General features: G+C 43.7%; 1 protein-coding gene across 1 annotated transcript; it reads left to right on the top strand.

Moving 5' to 3' along the window:
• The first annotated feature begins 9,560 nt into the window (after nucleotides 1-9,560).
• Nucleotides 9,561-20,461, top strand: LOC126088395 (ctenidin-1-like). Its single transcript, XM_049906535.1, has 3 exons — nucleotides 9,561-9,674; nucleotides 13,618-13,821; nucleotides 20,126-20,461. The coding sequence occupies exons 1-3, from the start codon at nucleotides 9,561-9,563 to the stop codon at nucleotides 20,459-20,461; spliced, it is 654 nt and encodes a 217-aa protein (XP_049762492.1).
• The last annotated feature ends 262 nt before the right edge of the window (nucleotides 20,462-20,723 follow it).

The raw sequence follows: 20,723 nt of genomic DNA, 5'->3' as shown, positions 1-20,723 counted from the left end.
TCTGGAACCGCTCTGCTGCTACGGTCGCAGGTTCGAATCCTGCCTCGGGCATGGATGTGTGTGATGTCCTTAGGTTAGTTAGGTTTAAGTAGTTCTAAGTCTAGGGGACTGATGACCTCAGATGTTAAGTTCAAATGGCTCTGAGCACTATGGGACTTAACATCTATGGTCATCAGTCCCCTAGAACTTAGAACTACTTAAACCTAACTAACCTAAGGACAGCACACAACACCCAGCCATCACGAGGCAGAGAAAATCCCTGACCCCGCCGGGAATCGAACCCGGGAACCCGGGCGTGGGAAGCGAGAACGCTACCGCACGACCACGAGATGCGGGCGGATGTTAAGTCCCATAGTGTTTAGATCCATTTGCACCATCGGAATCGTAATTTCAAGTCTGTTCTAATACTTTTACATTTTCCAGCACAGACGAAATGGGACATGTAATATTCCTTGGTCGAACCCAGAGTTTAGCACCGCCAACCACGAGGCTCATAAGACGATCCCAGTGGCTTTCATGTTCGCCTATTCTATGAGTTCGCCTTGTCGAATCTTTGATCAATGAACAACTTGCTCCCGGAGCACGTCCTGAAGCCATACAGGATAATTAGAGGAGGGAAGTGATTAATATTAGCCGTGCCTATTTCTGTGCACTTCTGCCGCGGAGCTGACTTTAACATACAATTGAATCTGTTTAGCTCTATTTACCGGACCTTACAACCTATTGAGTTGCAGTCAGTTTTGTTATTTACTTTTCGTTATTGGTTCCGACAGACTTGAAAGGAATGGATTATTGATTGTTTCACATTAAATTACTTTCACCAGTAATTTATTGTTATGGTAATGGACTGGAATTAAATGTTTTTGTCTTAAGCTTTACATTGCTTATTTATTAGTTTGAGTACAGGAGTGGAAGGGGAGAAGAGATTTAAGTGGTTCAGCGTGTTTGATTTTGCTCAGTGAATGCGCCTCGGTTTAAGATTTTTATTGTATGAATATTTCTGTAACTTCTCTTAGTTGAATCTATACATTTGCTCAATACTATTTGAATAGACTTCCGTGATCAGCACTGTTCTTTGCAAGTTTTAACCTAGCTGTATTACTGTTGTACCAGGTTCACAAGGACCTGCTATTCGTGCTTTATCACTGAAAGATTAGTAACTCTTTGCCGAAGATACAAGTCCTATTGTTTTAACTTGTTCTTCTTCTTAATTGTGTGGTTCAGATTATTAATTAGTGGGCCATGTAGTGTGTAATTTGGGAAATTTTGAAGAATTATACGCTTTGTGAATTGGTTACAGTGTGTTTGTTAAATGTGTTTTATTTATATGTTTCAGAAGTACCAGTGACTTCCTTATTTGATTAGTTCCTGTACAACGGCGCGTCCAGTAATGTGAACTGGTGCCAGCTTTGAGTCCAGTCCACATTTTCATGACTGTGAAACCCAAGGGAACTGGGCAACTGATGACATTTATAACTGTGTTGTAAATTTTTAGCACATCTTTTGTATTTTCTGTATCAGCGTAGTGCTGGTTTATTTTAATAAAGTTATTGTTATGCGTCTGATGCTTGTTTGACGGCCTTGCCCCACCACTTTCCAAAAGTGACTGACCATTTCATGTATGCAATCTCTTTTGTTGAACGATTCCCGTTTTCCAGATTCCTGTTGCTAATACACTATATGACTAGAAGTATCTGGACGCCCCTATGTAACGCGAAACTGACCGCTGGCTGCACACGATAGGTGGACGTGCCACTGTAAAAGGAAATGTGGGTATTGTCTTGAACACAGAAGCAGCAACAGAAGAATGACTCGGTCAGAAGAACTGATTGACTCAGAACGCAAAGTCATTGGATGTATTGGATATCAGTTGAGTACGCAGAGTAGTCATTCGATGTCAGTTGAGGAACAGATCCATCAGCGACATTTCACCACTACTAAAATTGCACAAAACGACTGTTGGGGATGCGGTTATGAAGTGAAAACGTGAAGAAACAATCTCAGCTAAACCGAGATCAGGCAGACTGGTAGACGGGGTCCGACAGATATTGCGGAGGGTGGCTGTAAAATCACTTGTGATTTTCAAAGTGTTACCAACAGCCCAGCTAGGAGAAGACTGTTCGTGAGGACTGATAAAGAATGCGACGCTATGGTCGAGTGGCACCTTGATAAGCTACAGATTTGTGCAGTCAGTGCTAAGCGACGCTTGAGGTGGCGTAAAGAGCGAAAGCACTGAAAAATGGACGACTGGAAACGGGTGATTCAGAGTCACGAATCACGCTATACCCTATGATAATGCAATGGAAAGGTTTGGGTTTGGTGAATGCCTGGAGTACCTGCCATCATGTGCAGTGCCAACAATGAAGTACGAAGGAGGCGGTGTTACAATATGGGGATGCTTTTTGATGGTTGATGTGTGGTTCCCACACTGAGCGTAAGAAAACGCTAAATACGGAAGAATATGAACCCTTTTTACAGCATTCTGTACTGCGATAGTTAAGGAGTGGGTCGGACACGACGCTTCAAATGTTCAAAAGTGTGCGGGTTCCTAAGGGACCAAACTGCTGAGGTCATCGGTCCCTAGACTTACATACTACTTAAACTAACTTATGCTAAGAACAACACACACACGCATGCCCGAGGGAGGACTCGAACCTCCGGCGGGAGGGGTCGGGCAATCCGTGACATGGCGCCCTAAACCGCGCGGCCACTCTGCGCGTCAACGACGCTTCCATCACCACGACAGTGAACCCTACCGCAAAGCAACATCTGTAAGGCGATGGTTTGTGGACAACAAAATTCCTGAAATAGATTATCGCGGCCAGAGTTCGGCCATGAACCCACTGGAAAACCTGTAATATGGGTAAGAATGTCGGCTTCGATGCAGAAAGCAGCGTCCAGCATCACTACCCTCTCTGATTTCGGCTCTTGAGGAAGAATGGGCTGCCATTCCTTCACAAACATCCGTACACCTCACTGAAAGTGTCCTCACCAGAGTTCAAGCAGTCGTGGACAGAGACGCGCCATATTAACTTCCACTAATGAGTACCAGGATAGTTTTGGGAAGAAAGTGTGTCATTTCCTGGTTGTACCTGTGCACTCATCCTGTTTGCTGTTACGGACGGTAGAGCCTGTTTCCAGCATCCGGGAAACGAGGCCTTTCGTTGAGCCTGGAAATGACGAACAAATACTCCGTAATTTCTGGAGTTGTTTTACGGTCAAGTGTTTCGAGGGTGGCTAGGGGTTGTTGCTCTCCCAAGACAGTAGGTGTTTTCCACCAGCTGTCGAAAAGTAAACGTCTGAGACTCCCTCCAGGAGCTGCCCTTTCTACAGACATCCTATCGGCAGGAGCAGGAAGCGCACAATTGAAATACCTGAATTGGGTTCCTTAGTTGGGAGAACTGAGTGTTAAATAATTTCGTAGAGAGACTTGTAGCTCTCGGATTAGAAGCGTCGGCCGATGATCCACACGTGTAAGGAAGAGACATCTTGTGCCATATCGACCAGAGTTGGTGTTTTAAAGCGCTGGAACTACTGAAGTGGGGAGTTAGTGATCCTTTGTGACCAATTACAATAATTGTCCTAACGGATTAATGAACTCATGTTCTTATGTCGACATTCGTGAAAGGGAAGAGGTTTTGAAATTACTGAGTTCTGGTTTTTCTCTGGGTACAGAGGTGCTGATTACGATGAAGAGACAAGAAATATTTAATATCACTCAAATTGATCATTTCAGACCTCTACAGAGCTGAGATTTAGCTCTTATCATTTGAATGAAGGTCTTATTGGGCTCGTTACATTGTTAACACTTTAGGAGGAAGTGCGTGTAATCGAGCACCATTTCACAATCATATCATGTTACGGTGGTGTGTCTCTCCCCTTTTCATCTCCAAGAAAACTTTTTCAAGTAATATTTAAGGAGAAAACAATTTAACTAAGGAATTAACGCACTGTGATACTGCAGAGGCTACTTGCGATACATAACATTCATTTAAATCTTGTAAAAAACCTTTTTTTCCACTGAAAGCCCTATGTAGGCGTCTGTAATTAATGTAACTCAATTCTGAGTCTTTCCGGATACATTCACTTTTTACTCACAAAATCTAAAAACTCGTACAAATACTGTCATTAAAGATATCTTTGAATAGATGTACTCTAAATATTAAAACAGATATACCTGTCACCATTATCTACATTCGTTCTCGCATGAAATCATACAAAATAGCTCATAAAAAATCTGATGAACCATAACGTTATATACTCTGCCGAACAGGCCATAAAAGAGTAGATAGTGTGATGTTCTGGGGAAATACAAGTTTTGGTAAACAATCATCTAAAATTCAATGAAGATAATAAAAAGCGTTATCAATAGGGAGTAGTGTAGAATGTTTCTGAAGAATTCAAAATTTTGGCTCTTCCAGGATTTTTATATCTATGTAAATAATCTTCAATGATTTACTAATAGATACATTTTTCGAAAGTTGTGTAACATTTTCGGAGAATAGCGATGTTTTAAGTTATATAAAATAAGTGAAAAACATTCTAAATCGCAATGTTTATTTCATTTAAAATGAGTGGTTTCAGCCTAGTCTTAGGCCTTCTTCAGAATAGCACAATCAGCTGAAGTCCATAACAGTCAGTAGACCTCAGTCGCTGAAACTGATGAGGTCTTTTAACTGTTCTGGACATCAACTTCAGCTGAAACTGCTGAGGTTTGCTAACTGTTCTGGACATTGTCAACTTCGGCTGAAACTGCTGAGGTCTGCTAACTGTTCTGGACATTGTCAACTTCGGCTGAAACTGCTGAGGTCTACTAACTGTTCTGGACATCGTTAACTTCTGCTGATGGTGCTATACTGAAGATGGCCTAAGACTAGACTGAAACCGGTCATTTTAAATAAAATAAACATTGCGATCTAGACTGTTTAGCACTAATTTTACATAGATATATTTTTGATAAAGAGCTGAAAAATATTCTAGTATCTAATAGTTTCGATAGCACTGAAAAATACATAAATTATTCACATTATTAAACATCTGTCAGTTTTTTCAGGAATAGGACCCTAGAGTTAAAAATGTTTGTCCTGCAGTTTCTCGGTTTTGACTGTTTCAGCCAGCCGATATATGTATTAAGTGATGAGAAATGAATGAGAACATAAGATTTTCATTGTTTTTGTACTTAATTCAGAAAAAGTGTAACCATGGTATATTGTCTATTTTTATGAATAATACACATCTATAGGAGCGACTTACCTGTATTATTCTACATAACGATGAAAGAACGATCAGTATTACTATTGGTAACTGAAGAAAACTTCACAAGCCAAGACCGTAAAAAAGGCATTTTATTGGATGACCGGTTTCGATAGAGCTATAGTCTCTCATCGGATCTTACGCTTTAAAATTTACATTTGACATGCTGATTTGTAGTGATCTTCACGATAGTGGGAAATGTATACGCAATGTGAAACGACTTATGACGTTGATGGAAAATGTGTTGTACTAAAATCAGATGATGACTACATAGCTCTAAGTCGATAAAATAATTTTTTAGCGATCCTCGTTTGTGAAGTTTTCTTCAGTTACCGGACACTACAGATCGATCCAGTACTGACAATGTAAGGGATATAAAATATTATTTTTATTATTTTATTAATATTACTGTTAAGAAGGCTTTAACTTTACTCCCACGTACCTCTTAATGACATGTTGATGTTCTTTAACAGCCCTTCTAGAACGGATCTGGGGTTTATTATTGCAGACATAGCACTTTAAGCAGCAGTGGTAAGTTTTGTACTTACCTAGTTAGGAGAATGATACAGAATATTTATGTTGTTTTCTAGATTGTAGAATCCGACCATGTTCCCATAACTGGACAAGGGAACTCGCCCCATGAAGCGCACCAAAGGGCGGAATGTAAATAACGTGAGGAAAATAAATATTGGAATGTGAAGTAGAAATCACACAAGTGGCTACAATATAGAGGACAGTACAGTCCCTTTTTGTTGTTTTCACGGGAGGAACTTTATTTACCAGCAAGCACAACATGTCATTACGCCAGTCACTGGTGGAGTTCGCTTTCATCGCAAACATTTACAAATACAGCGAAAGTCTTAATAGCATAATCTATGAAACAAGTGATGTAAATGTGTAACACAGACAGTTGAGTGTCTTCGTCATAAAAAACCTGCTACACACTTCCTTCCACTCTTTTGGGAACATTCACAGTGATCTTCTCAGTTTCCTTCTCTACTTGTGCATTTACACCCTTGATTTCCTTGTCAACTTCCTGTTGTACTATTTTGGATTCATTTTAGCTCTAGTTCTGTAGTGACTCCTTGACATGACTTGCTACAATCTTCTGTTCTAGTTGACTTTGACTAGTTTGAAATTCCGCTTCGATCTTTTCTTGCCCTGCTTTTATTTTGCTTATCGATTCAGATTCATGATCATACTTTCCTGCCTGTATTTTGTTCTTTAAATCTGCTTGTAACTTGCTCTGTCCTACTTGTAATAGGGTTTGAACCTTTTTTATTTTTGTTTTTGTTTTACTCCTACCTGCCTTTACTTCTGTTTCGATTCTGTCTACTTTTTGCAGTTCATTTTGATTTGATTCAATTATATTGAGCATTTGATTAAGCAAAAGGTTGGCGTTTGCTTCTCCTGCAGTATCTACCTGTACCATAATATCTGTAGCTACTTACTGGACCTCCAATTCTATTGTTTCTATTGCCTTCTCATTTTATTTTACGGTGATACTTCAAACATCTTCTTCAATAGGCGTCTGTTCGTATTTTGTATCCAATGTATTTCTTCATTTACAGGGAAATAATAGTACATACAAACGAAATACATGCTGAAATACATGTGTCATCATACGTTAGGGAAGAGTTAATGTCTGATTGTAGCTGATGATTTTTCACGGGCGAAAGCTTTTTACTTTCATACATTAATTAGTTTTTATTTCAGTGAGTAGAAGCGATCATAGCATGATACTTTCTTCAACCTATCTGTTAAGCAAACTATTATAGTCGAACACGTGAGATCTTACTTATAAAGCAGCGCAGAATTCTGGACATGGTACGATGCTATTTGAAAGTGAAAGCCATTGTACACACGGAAATTTCAAAGGCGTACCTGAATGTTACTCACTGGATGGCTACTGAAATACTCAAATATCCGACAATGTTACAAGTTCCAGAACTAGACTGAAAAGGACTTGTATGGTACACTAGATGTATTTGAATCGCATAAACCATGTGAAGTCAACCTTTTTATTTTACATACCGTCCACCATCGTACCTTAGTAAATAGTAACGTTTTCTAATCTCCAACCATTTCCACAGTAATGGTGACTTATAAGGGAGGGGGAGAAACTTTGTAAGTTTTATAAAACAGAGTTTCAGCAAGTTAAAGCATACAGTAACAATCACTTACCAGATTCATTATTTCAAAGTTTTATGGAAACGTAATGCAGATGTTTTTAAAAGCTCAACCGCCGAACACCCACCAGGAAAGGTGAAACGTTCATTAGTGGGCATTATCGAGAAGGGACATTGCTATCATAAGTGAAAGTGAAGATGAATTACATGATCAGCTGAATGGAATGAACAGTCTACTGAGTACAGAATATAATTGACAGTAAATCGAAGAAAGACGAAAGTAATAAGATGCAGCAGAAATGAGAACAGCGAGAAATTTAACATCAGACTTGATGGTCACGAAGTAGTTGAAGTTAAGGAATTCTACCACGTAGGCAGCAAAATACCGAATGATGGAGGGAGCAAGGGGGACATCAAAAGCGACTATCACTGGCAAAAGGGGAATTCCTGGCCATGAGGAGTCTACTAGTATCAGACCTAGGCCCTAACTTGAAGTAGAAATTTCTGAAAATATGCGTTTGGAGCACAGCATTGTATAGTAGTGAAGCATTGACTGTGTGAAAAACGGAACAGAAGAGAATCGAAGCATTTGAGATGTAGTGTTACAGGACTCCGCCTTCAGGTCACGAGTGGCCTACCGGGACCATCCGACCGCCGTGTCATCCTCAGAGGAGGATTCGGATAGGAGGGGTGTGGGGTCAGCACACGTCTCTCCCGGTATTTATGATGGTATTCTTGACCGAAGCCGCTACTACTCGGTCGAGTAGCTCCTCAATTGGCATCACGAGGCTGAGTGCACCCCACAGTAGTGTTACAGAGGAATGTAAAAAATTAGTGGACTGATAGAGCAAGGAATGAGGTGGTTCTGTGCAGAATTGGAGAGGAAAGGTATATGTCGAAAACACTGACAAGGAGAAAGGCTCGGACGATAAGGCATCTGTTAAGGCCTCAGGGAATGACTTCTATGGAATTAAAGAGAACTGTAGAGGGTAAAAACTGTAGAGGAAGACAGAGATTGGAATACATCAAGCAGATAATTGAGGACGTAGGTTGCAAGTGCTGCTCTGAGATGAAGAGGCTAGACAGGAGGGGAATTCTTGGCGGGTCGCATCAAACCACTCAGAAATCTGATGACTCAAAAAAAAAAAAAAAAAGGAGCAGATTGATGGCCACCGGTCTTCTAGACGATGGATGTATAATATTCGACAACCCATAGACGAAGGAAGGCAGCTGGCGGCTCAGCTGAAAAATCTTGAATATGGCAAAAAAAAAAAAAATGGTTCAAATAGCTCTGAGCACTATGGGAGTTAACCTCTGAGGTCATCAGTCCCCTAGAACTTAGAACTACTTAAACCTACCTAACCTAAGGACATCACACACATCCATGCCCGAGGCAGGATGCGAACCTGCGACCGTAGCGGCGGCGCGGTTCCAAACTGAAGCGCCTAGACGGCAATATGGCAGAATTTTTTTTACTTTGAACACTCACTTTATTTGCTCTTTTCTTATTGGATGACCAGTTACGTAATATGCAATACATTTTGAAGAGTGTGCTATTGTGTATTATTCGTAAGAATACGTCAAGTAATCGACCACAAATCCGTTATGTGGGTGTATGTGTTGAAACCTGTGGAAATCACCTACATCCATGTTACGTGACTCTTCCGTAGCTTTTAAATAAAGCAAAAGGAGAGGCTGCAATGTTTCCGCGCACTGTGTGATGTGTGAGTACTCTTCTAGCAAAAACACGAAACTAAACCGTTGCAATGCCAACAACAGTAAAATAAACGCTAATTAGAATTTATACTACATTTTAAGTGATAGTCGTAACAGCTACGATTAGACGAAATCTGAAACGTTCGCATTCATTGGTAAGAAACGTACCAGAAACGATATCGAAAGAGAGAAGAGGCAATCTGGCGAACAAGAATATGCTGTGATCGCCTGCTCTGCTGCAGAATGGCGACACAGTGATATTCCTCTATCCTGTCCAAAAATATTTTATTCATAAAGACGAAAATATGTTACCGTCACACGGAAAACGGTCGGAACGTGAAGTGACGGAACCCTGACTTTTGCCGAGGTGGCTGACGCGTAATGTTCCATTATTCGCAGGAGCCCAATTTCCAATGCAAATACGAGCGGCAAGTAGGCCATCGAGGCATCCGTCTGGCAGCGATGTTCCCGCAGCACGGGGGTCTCCGCCGAAGGTCATCGCCGTTCGACAATGGTGGCCGCATCCGGCGTCTCCCCCGGCGGCGGCTGCCGGTGGCTGTCGCAACGGCGCGGCCGGTGAGAGGGATGGCCGTCGGCCGATGGCGTGGATGGACGCCGGCGTCTGGCGCTCACCTCTGACCCCCTCCCTGCCCGCGCTTTTCCTCCTACCGGCAAATACCTGCGCCGGCAGACGAGTTTTTCTCCCCTTTCGGTGTTCTGTTTTGCTCTCACTCTCACCGGTAACCCTCCCCCCTCCCCCGCCCCCTCTATCGGTATGCATAGATGAGATCGGGCACGCAGGGAGGCGGTCTGGGGAGTGTGGTCCGTCCGCGGCACAGACGTCACAGGAAGCGCAGCGGCGCCGTATAAAAGAGCCTACCTCGCCGATATCGGACATCAGTCGGCTTCCAGCAGCTGCCGCACTCACAGCAAAGGGGAAGAGGGATCCAAAAGGAGCCGCACAACCACCATGACGTGTCTTAAGGTACAGTGCCACACCCTACAGACGTACAGTTTGTGACGAACGTCATCGAGAGCTGTAAGTCACGGTAGTACGGTGACTCAGCTTACGTGTGTGCTGGAGTTTTCCTTTGAATTTCAAAATTACGTTTTGTGACGTGATTTTTGTAGACGCGTTGATCCTGGATTAGCGCTGTTGTTGTCACTTTTCTTGTCGCATATCGCAGGGAGAGTAAGGTAAGTACCTACCGTGAGTGCCATAGCGAATGTGTGTACACGTCTGCAATAGTGCAGTTTCAATTTTATGATTCGTAGCTACTTCGTCCCTCTTACAGAATATCATCCACCTTTAGGGGTGTAATTCGCACACGTTAATTCCTGGCTGTTGTTAATTGGACTGGGACACTTGCCGACCTGCATTAACGGAAGAAATAGGAAATAATCAAAGTAGAGCTGCACGGTCACTGGTTAGTCCAGTCAGCGTGAGAGTTTCATAGAAATAACGAACTGCAGTATGCTGCAATACGGGAAGGAGTTGAACATTGCTGGGAGACTTACAAAATTTCTCGGACTATTTGTCAAAATAAGCTGAGAAACATCTAACTTCATCCAAAGAATATCTCGCGTAATGACCACGATGTTAATACTACTGGAATTCGAGGTCATGCAGAAGGATGCCGAAAATAGTACGCGCATGGAATAGGAAGGGGAAAAATGATAACCGTAACCTCCGGTGCACACTACGGCGACTTTCGGGAGTACAGTTGAAGAAGCAGCTAGCCTAAAGGCGTCGCTTGTCTTTCAGTGATCGGAGGAAAATAAGGTTTTTATAAAAGGTAAAGGCCTTTTCAGTAATAATTTTGTAAATGAATGAAGTTCTACGGGAACTGATACTACAATCCAAATAGTAGTTAAATAAGATCTGAAAGTTTCGTTGAACCTTGGTAGTACCGGTAGAACGAGCTTACTTCCACGCTACGAGGGCCTCCTTCTTGAAGGTGTCTACTTGCTCGTTTCGCAGGGACCCCGTCTTCCACCAGACTTCTCCTGTGAAATCACTGGTATTTCATAGTAACAGCGGCTGGTAAATTCGCAAACAAGGTTTTCCCAAAATATGGAAAGCATAGAGTATGCAGTAGAAGAGATTTGTTTCACAGTATCGAAGACCAAGAATTGCTCATAGCTCCTAAGGTATGCATTTGTGAGCCCATCTGTACTTGACTTTTTTGTTTCGAATGATCATTCGTGCCATATCTCTCAATATTGACCATCACTTATGATATATATATATATATATATATATATATATATATATATATATATATATATATATATATATAAAGGAAAAAATTTCAACACCAAAAAATAATTAATGTAGAGTAATAAAATTTGTGGAGTACATTTGTCTAGGTGGCATATTTACAGTGATTACCATTGCAACATCATAGAGTAATGTGTAAACGTGACATAAGCCACTGCAAATGCGAAATGTTTGTACATTAATAAGTAGACTGTTGAATGAAAGCATGCAAACTGGAATTTATTGTGTTGTGCAGGTGCCGGTGTGAGTTTGTGGGATGGAGTTCCATACCTGCTGCACTTGGTCTGTCAATACGGTTACTGCTGTTTGTTGATGACGCTGGAGTTGTCGTCCGATGATGTCGCAAACGCGCACGACTGGAGGCATATCTGATGATTGAGCAGGCCAAAGCAACATGACGACACTTTATTGAACGTGTTGGGTTACAACAGCGGTATGTGGACGAGCGTTATCCTGTTGGAAACCATCTCCTAGAATGCTACTGAAGAATGGCATCACTACAGGTCGAATCATCAGACTGACGTGCAAGTTTGCAGTCAGCATGCTTGGGATAACCACGAGAGTGCTCCAGCTGTCATGCGACATCGCACCCCAGACCGTAACTCCAAGTGTAGGTCCAGTCTGTCTAGAACGCAGCCCTGATCTGGCCTCCTTGTAACTAGCACACGGCTATAACTGACACCAAGGCAGACCTAGCTTTCGTCAGAAAACACAACAGACCCGCACCCTGTCTTCCAATGTGCTCTCGCTTGACAGCATTGAAGTCGCAAATGGTGGTTGTTTGGAGCCAGTGGAATGCACGCCACAGAGCATCTGACTTGGAGTTACTTTTGAAGTAACCGATTTGTAAAAGTTCGTTGTGTCGCTGAGGTGCCAACTGCTGCTGAAATTGCTGCTGCAGATGCAGTGTGAATGCCAGAGCCAAGAATCAAATACGATAGTCTTGATACTTCCTGGCAGATTAAAACTGTTTGCCGGACCGAGACTCGAACTCGGGACCTTTGCCTTTCGCGGGCAAGTGCTCTACCAACTGAACTACCCAAGTACGACTACTCACGCCCCGTCCTCACAGCTTTACTTCTGCCAGTACCTCGTCTCCTACCTTCCAAAGTTTACAGAAGCTCTCCTGCGAACCTTGCAGAACTAGCACTCCTGAAAGAAAGGATGTTGCGGAGACATGGCTTAGCCACAGGCTGGGGGATGTTTCCAGAATGAGATTTTCACTCTGCAGCGGAGTGTGCGCTGATATGAAACTTCCTGGCAGACGATAGTCTTACCTCTCGGTAAAGCCACGTGGCCGCCCGGAGCCACTGTGCTTTCTTGTACGTTCTCGTACGTTTCCAGGACCACCCCTCCCAGCAGTCACGTACAGTGGCTATATACCTGCCACGTTTTTCTGCAATATTGCAGAAAAAACTTCCAGCTTCTTGTAGCTCTGTTACACGACCTCGTTCAAACTCAGTGGGGTGTTGATAATGGCGACTTCGTCGCCTTTAAGGTATTCGCGACTAAAATCAACCAACCACGTCCAATCTCAAAGGTAACTACCGCTCAAGACTGTTACAGCCTGTGTTTAAAGAAAACACGATTTTTATCCCCATAGTGGTGTTACTAGATCCACTCTTATGCGACTGCTGTGAAATTTGAGTAGACATCTTCTTTCAGATGTAGAAACGCGCTTACCAACTTTCGTTTATGTCACATGACTTCTTCTTGGTGTTGCAAATTATTTCCTCCAGCGTGTATCCACACACACGATATCGCCATGTCAATGCAAGGGACTTACGTAGAATCCACCACCAAAGGTTGGGCAATTTCACGTTTTTGAGAGGAGTAAAAGAAATATTATGTCTCAAGATCACATCAATGTTCAAGCCAATAATGAGGTAAACTTAACAGGGGGTGGAGCATGAAGCATGAAGTCGGCCGCGGACTCTCACCTTCGGCCTGGGCTAAGGAATTCCCTCTGCGGACGTAACCCACGTATCGGAAGCAGCTGCACAAAATGATTCAAATGGCTCTGAGCACTATGGGACTTAACAGCTGTGGTCATCAGTCCCCTAGAACTTAGAACTACTTAAACCTAACCAACCTAAGGACATCACACACATCCATGCCCGAGGCAGGATTCGAGCCTGCGACCGTAGCAGTCGCACGGTTCCGGACTGCGCGCCTAGAACCGCGAGACCACCGCGGCCGGCCAAGCAGCTGCACAGTGTCTGGTGCCTGTGTTGACAGCTGCTGTGGGTGGGCGTGACGCTGGCGCTGGCGGCGGCCGAGGTGGCGCAGGGCGGCCTTCTGGGCGGCGGCGGGGGCGGCGGCGGGGGCTACGGACGCGGGCCAGCCGGGGGCGGCGCCGGAGGCTTCGGCGGACCGGGCGGCGCGGGGGCGGGCGGCTTCGGCGGCGGCTACGGCGGCGGAGCTGGAGGTGGAGACGGCCCAGTAAGTACTGACCCTCACTCTTTCCTATCTGTGAACGTGTTCGAGGTGCACGGTGGATTTAGTGCCGTGGGTACTCATTTTCAAATGCTGAGATCAGCAGTTTTTTTTTAATTTAGATTTTTGTTAGTCTTACAAGCAGTAAATATAAATTTTCCCGCCCGGTTAGCCGAGCGGTTTAACGCACGGCTCTCCGGAGTGGCAAGCAGCGCCTGGTCCCCGGCACGAATCCGCCCGGCGGACTTGTGTCGAGGTACGGTGAGCCGGCCAGTCTGTATGTGGTTTTTAGGCGGTTTTCAATCTGCCTCGGTGAATGGGGGCTGGTTCCCTTATTCCGGCTCAGCTACACTATGTCGGCGATTGCTGCGCAAACAAGTTCTCCACGTACGCGTACATCACCATTACTAAACCACGCAAACATAGGGGTTACACTCGTCTGGTGTGAGACGTTCCCTGGGGGGTCCACCGGGGGCCAAACCACACAGTAACCCTGGGTTCGGTGTGGGGCGGCAGAGGGGTGAAGTGGACTGCGGTAGTCGTCGTGGGGTTGTGGACCACTGCGGCTGCGGCGGGGACGGAGCCTCTCCGTCGTTTCTAGGACCCCGGTTAACATACAATACAGTACAAATATAAATTTTCATTAAAAAAACGACTAAGTCTCGGAGCTTTAATAATGATATTCTAAATGTGAAAGGGAAATATCATCTCAGTATTCTGACGTACCTCCTTTTCGGGAAGTTTATCTTTTTACATTGTGCATCGTAACTGAAAGCCTTACCATAGGATGCAAGGCATATGAACCTTGTAACACGATATTAATAATTCGTATATAAATGCTGTGTAATAAGTACACAGCTATTAAGTAAATATTTAAATCGCTGTGAATTATTTCGTCTTAGAGGTACTCGAAAAAAATTATTATTCGGAGTTTTTATCCTCGTTTTATCCTAGTTGGGCCCATTACATACGCCGAAGATATTAAAGACGTCAATGCACGGACGAGTTGAAGAATATTTTTGGTTTTTCTACGTACCATGACCTATCTATGATCTAGGGTTCGTTATTCAAAAATATTCAAATGTGTGTGAAATCTTATGGGACTTAACTGCTAAGGTCATCAGTCCCTAAGCTTACACGCTACTTAACCTAAATTATCCTAAGGACAAACACACACGCCCATGCCCGAGGGAGGACTCGAACCTCCGCCGGGATCAGCCGCACAGTCCATGACTGCAGTGCCCTAGACCGCTCGGCTAATTCCGCGCGGCGGTTCGTTATTCTGAACAGGGTTCACAGTCACCTAAAGCTTTTTGAAGGGCAACATTTTAGTCTTGGACTGTTTGTTTTGCTTCCGGTCACTACGATTTCAGTTTCGATTATAAGGGAAACTCCAAAATAAAGCCATACTTTCCATAGTTTGTTTATATTAACCAGCATGAAATGAGAAATGTCGCATGTAGTATTAAATACGAGGCAAGTTACTTATAAAAAATTAAGATGATTGTAATACAGTTGACAGTCTAATACGGAAATGATTTACTTCGAAAAGGCTAAGCTTTGTATTAATCGTATATTCCGGAGCAACTAGTTACAACTTACGGTTCTTTTCTCTGCTCTTTGAAACATTTTTAGTGGCGACACACTGCACTTGGAGCCCTCAGGTACAGAAGCTGTGAAGACCAGGATGAATAGCCTCATTTCAATATCATGAGACAAGAAAAATAAACTGTAATCTCAGTACGTACTGTTTAATGAAAACAGCCCTCGAAGAGTACTCTCCGGCTGTCTGGTGTCATATGAAGTACAGCAACCGTATCAAGTTTGTGAATCAAGACTGATGTCCACATAAAAATTGACGCGTAAACGTTTTTGATATTAAGTTATGGGTTCGGTCTTAATACGGACGATATTAATATGACTTAGCGTGCGTTAGGATTCACTGTGAAGTGTGCGTATCAAACGGTTCATGACTCTTAACCAGTTATGACTTTAAGAATTGCTGCAAACATTCGTTTGTTAAATATTTCACTTGCCTCTAAAGCTGTAATATTTTGTATCCATGATAGCTTTATGAGGCTCTGTCACCGTCTCTGGAAACATTTTTGAATAAAAGTTTTGTGTTTAAACATGTAGATTAAAGATTAGTACACATAAATGGGTTCTATTTTAGTCTGTGATGCTCCAGCTGTAAGGAATGAGCATACTTGCTTTATTCAGAACTGTCGCTCCCGTTTAACTACCGGCGGGAAATACAGGCAACTTGATACAATATTGGCATGTGTCAGACAGAGGGGTGCAGTGTTCAATTAAAAATAACACGAGAAGGATGCGTAAAAAACTATAAATCTGTATGATATCATAGCAAACTGATTCTCACTTCATTACGTACGATTTATAGTAAATCTTAGTTGATTGTTGATGTTTGAGATCTTCAATGTTCAGCAGTGCCAGAGAACAACAGACATTTCCTTTGTCAGAAACAGAAAAATTGATACCATATTGTAGTAATAACTGTTGCACTCTTAACTGAAACGGTGAAATTCTAAATACCACACTTGAAACCATCGAGCAGTTGTAACAAAACTTTTGGAGTTCAGAGCTTCCTAGATGCTTTGTGACCTCATCCTTTCTCTGTGGACCAGTTTAGAAGCTACATTTACGAAATGAGACTGCATCCAGTTGTTGTCGATCTATGAAAATTTTAAATTATACTGGGTGAAATTTTTCTAAAACATAGCGCATTACAACAATTTAGTAACAATAATGAACCGTGAAAGACATATCATAAAAGAAATATAATTCAAGTTTCATAGTACTATTATAGTATTAGTACGGTCAGATGCATGGGAAACGTACATCTTTAGAAAAGCAAAAATGAGATTTCTAAGGAAAGTTAAACGATATTGATTGTTAGATGGTATCCAAAAAGTGACACAGCTCAATCTGAAACCAATATTAAACCACATGTCAGCAAAAACAGTGACTTTGGTTACTACACTAGATTCGAATAATAGCGTCATGTTTCGTCGCGGGTTCGTTCAATAAGACCCAGAGCACCACGGAGATACTCAACAAACTCAAGTGGTAGCCGCTAACGGAGAAGCGTTGTGTGTCACAGCGGGATTAACTATGAAAATTCTGAAGCTTGCATGCCGAGACGATCAGGGAAAATTTTATTTTCTCCCACATACACGTTGCCAAATGACCATGACTGGCGTTCTGGCTGCACACCATTCATGAATAGAACTGGGAAGGGGGAACACGAAAGGGGAAAAAAACGTAACACTCTGGAGATGATTCCATACACACCATAATGCAACAAAAAACTGACGTTTTGCTTTCTACTATAGGTAGCACACATGAGTGTGTGCATTTCCTGTGGTAATTCATAGCACAGAATCGCATCACATTACATCAATGGAGAAATATTACTTTTACAAAACATGTATTTGTCGCTTTAGAGCGCTGTTCACGGTGCGTTACTGGATAGCAGGCGTGCATGTGGCCTTCAACAGCTGACATGAGTCGTGGCAGTGAATGGTGTGTATCTGCCAGTCACCTCTTATGGAATCAACACGGTGATTCAAAGTGCAGAAAAACAGAAAGGAGCTATTTGGTCGTGCCCATGACCACATCTTCAATGTGCCGGTATCTCGTCTTCTCCCGTGATCAAATTGAACAAATTATGTAAGTGGTGGTTCATAATAGATTGAACAATATGCCTCTCTCATTCGTTTGAACTTTTCTGTCCCGTTCCAAATGCATTACATATGGAAACATTTCTCTACGTCTTTCTGGTATTTACAGCACCAGATTTGCGCCTGGTGGCCAAAATTGGAACTGATTATTCCAGCTTAAAACGTTTCCGCATTAATGCATAAGTATATCAACCAAGTTTCGCTGCCATACGATAATATATCTGTGAGTAACTGTAATTTGATTAAAACCACCCGATAGTTGTCCAAGTTGTTGGTGAATCAACATGGACTGTCTAATTTGTCTGCAAGAAATGGTTCGCCACTTGTATTCGTGTAATACGTCATCAGAACAGTGATAGTAAAAAGATCCAACAGGAAGGGACCAGTCCGTTTCAAACTCGACAATAATCCCTCCTGTACATTATTGAAGCTCAGTCACAATAAGTTTCCGACCAAACATTGCGAAGGCAAGTGCATCCACTGGAAATTTGGAGTCGGGTACCTCGTAAGTGGCCATTGCTCACAGTATCACATAAAGATGCAAATCTATGGACGAAATAGAACAGAAATTGGGTAGTAGCTAACTGGAAATGTATGATGTGGTTTGAAGAGTCACGATTTTGCTTCTGTCAGTGTGCAAAGTGTCGAATCGCCCGACGGGCCGGTGACGTGCAGTATGTGTGGAGGATGTAGTGATGTTTTGAGGCTATTTTTCCTACTTATTCAGATTACCGCGAGCATGAACCAGTACATTGAGTATTGCTCATCAGTGTGGGATCCGTACCAGATCGGGCTGACAGAGGAGACGGAGGAGATCCAAAGAAGAGCGGCGCGTTTCGTTACAGGGTTATTTGGTAAACGTGATAGCGTTACGGAGATGTTTAGCAAACTCAAGTGGCAGACTCTGCAAGAGAGGCGCTCTGCATCGCGGTGTAGCTTGCTGTCCATGTTTCGAGAGGGCGCGTTTCTGGATGAGGTATTGAATATATTGCTTCCCCTACTTATACCTCCCGAGGAGATCACGAATGTAAAATTAGAGAGGTTTGAGCGCGCACGGAGGCTTTTCGGCAGTCGTTCTTCCCGCGAACCATACGCGACTGGAACAGGAAAGGGAGGTAATGACAGTGGCACGTAAAGTGCCCTCCGCCACACACCGTTGGGTCGCTTGCGGAGTATAAATGTAGATGTAGAAATGTAGATGTAGACATTTATTTTGCCATTTTCGGTGATGAAGTTTTGCCATCCTCTTAATTCCTCATGATAATTATGCTATGGATACGTCCGTCATCGAAGATGGCAACAGCTGTGTTTACATATGTTCCTGGCTTGATGAATACATAGGCACCCTATCAGCCGACCAGGGGCACCCATACAAGGGGCAAAGGAAGACTTCGGAGCCCCCCCCCCCCCTAGCAAACAGGGAAACGGAGAAAAATAGTGTAGTCAGGTGTTTTGCTTTCAAACAATGATTTAACTGTCGGTATTATGCAGGTTTTTAACAATATCGGGACTGGAACTTTTTATGGCTACCTAGAAATCACCCGTCGTCTTCCAAAATATTAAAAATACCCCCCCCCCCCCGAGTATGAACCGGGATATATAAGTGTATTATGGATACGACCGCCATCAACAATGGCAACAGCTATGTTCACATACGTTCCTGGTTTGATGAATACGGGGGCACCCTATCAGCCGACCAGGGGCACCCATACTAGGGGCAGAGGAGGACTTCGGAGCCCCCCCCCCCCTTCTAGCACGCAGGGAAACGGATAAAAATAGTGTAGTCAGATATTTTCCTTTCAAAAAATGATTTAAATGTCGGTATTATGCAGATTTTAACAGGGTCGGGACTGGAACTTTTTATGGCTACCTAGAAGTCGTCAGTCGTCTTCCAAAATATTAAAAATACTCGCCCCCCCCCCTCCTGCCAACTATCATATGGGTGCCACTGCTACCGACCCAACAGTTCGCTAGAGTTTAGAAATACCCCCAGACAATTTGTAACTGCGGGTGAAACTTTGATGTCACCATCAACGCTGTTTGTAGCTGTACGAGATCTATCTATCAATGAGCGACTCTAGGTAGATGTGGCCTACCCTATCCTGTGCAAGCTTCTTCATCTCCCAGTACTTACTGCAACCTACATCCTTCTGAATCTGCTTAGTGTATTCATCTCTTGGTCTCCCTCTACGATTTTTACCCTCCACGCTGCCCTCCAATGCTATATTTGTGATCCCTTGATGCCTCAGAACATGTCCTACTAACCGGTCCCTTCTTTTTGTCAAGTTGTGCAACAAACTCCTCTTCTCACCAATCCTATTCAATACATTATTAGTTATGTGATCTACCCATCTAATCCTCAGCATTCTTCTGTAGCACCACATTTCGAAAGCTTCTATTCTCTTCTTGTCCAAACTGTTTATCGTCCACGTTTCACTTCCATACATGGCCTACCGGAAGAAATTTTGGAAACTCTCTGAATTTAGACCATTCTCAGGGCTAGAGAAAATGTTGCGCGGTATTAGCGTGATGTGTTCCGAGGGTGTCTGGCTATTTTGTTCGTTGCGCTTATGATCTGGCCAGTAAGTGAATAATCCTATGCGTTACAGGCGCAGCCCTACCAGTTCCAGTACGCGGTCAAGGACCCGGCCAGCGGCAACGACTTCAGCCAGCAGGAGAGCAGCGACGGCCAGACGGTGACGGGGCAGTACCAGGTGCTGCTGCCCGACGGCCGCAACGAGGTGGTCAAGTACACGGCCAGCGACGCCACGGGCTACGTGGCCGACGTGCAGTTCCAGGGCGAGGCGCAGTACCCGTCCGGGGGCGGTAGCAGGCCCGGCGGCGGCTTCGGAGGCGGCGCCGGGGGCGGCTTCGGGGGCGGCGCTGGCGGCGGCTTCGGGGGCGGTCCCGGCTCCAACGTGTACCTGCCGCCCAGCGGCAAGTAGGCGCGCCGCCAACACGGGTGACGGACTGCCCGGAACGGGAGCTGCGACTCGGCCGCTCGTCTACACACTACTCGCCTTTCCTGCCTTAAGACAGCCAGCGACTCTTCGCGAGTATCGCTTCGTAGTCTTCGACTTCCAATTCTCTCCTGGCGCTTTCTCCACATCTTGATTTCCTTCTCTTCCGCGTCTTTCAACGGCTCTACCTTGTATTCCTCTACGGTCGACCGCAGCTCACCTGTTTCTGGAAAATGACCAGACGCGA

The sequence above is a fragment of the Schistocerca cancellata genome, chromosome 6, assembly GCF_023864275.1.
Source record: "Schistocerca cancellata isolate TAMUIC-IGC-003103 chromosome 6, iqSchCanc2.1, whole genome shotgun sequence".
Classification (NCBI taxonomy): Eukaryota; Metazoa; Arthropoda; class Insecta; order Orthoptera; family Acrididae; genus Schistocerca; species Schistocerca cancellata.
Note: the sequence above shows the minus strand (reverse complement) of the source record. Positions and strands in the feature narration are given on the sequence as shown.

Coding starts and splice junctions, on each gene's coding strand:
- LOC126088395 (XM_049906535.1), top strand. CDS start 9,561: ATGTTCCCGCAGCACGGGGGTCTCCGCCGAAGGTCATCGCCGTTCGAC. Junction 9,675..13,617: donor CTGTCGCAACGGCGCGGCCG/GTGAGAGGGATG, acceptor CTGTGTTGACAG/CTGCTGTGGGTGGGCGTGAC. Junction 13,822..20,125: donor CTGGAGGTGGAGACGGCCCA/GTAAGTACTGAC, acceptor TATGCGTTACAG/GCGCAGCCCTACCAGTTCCA.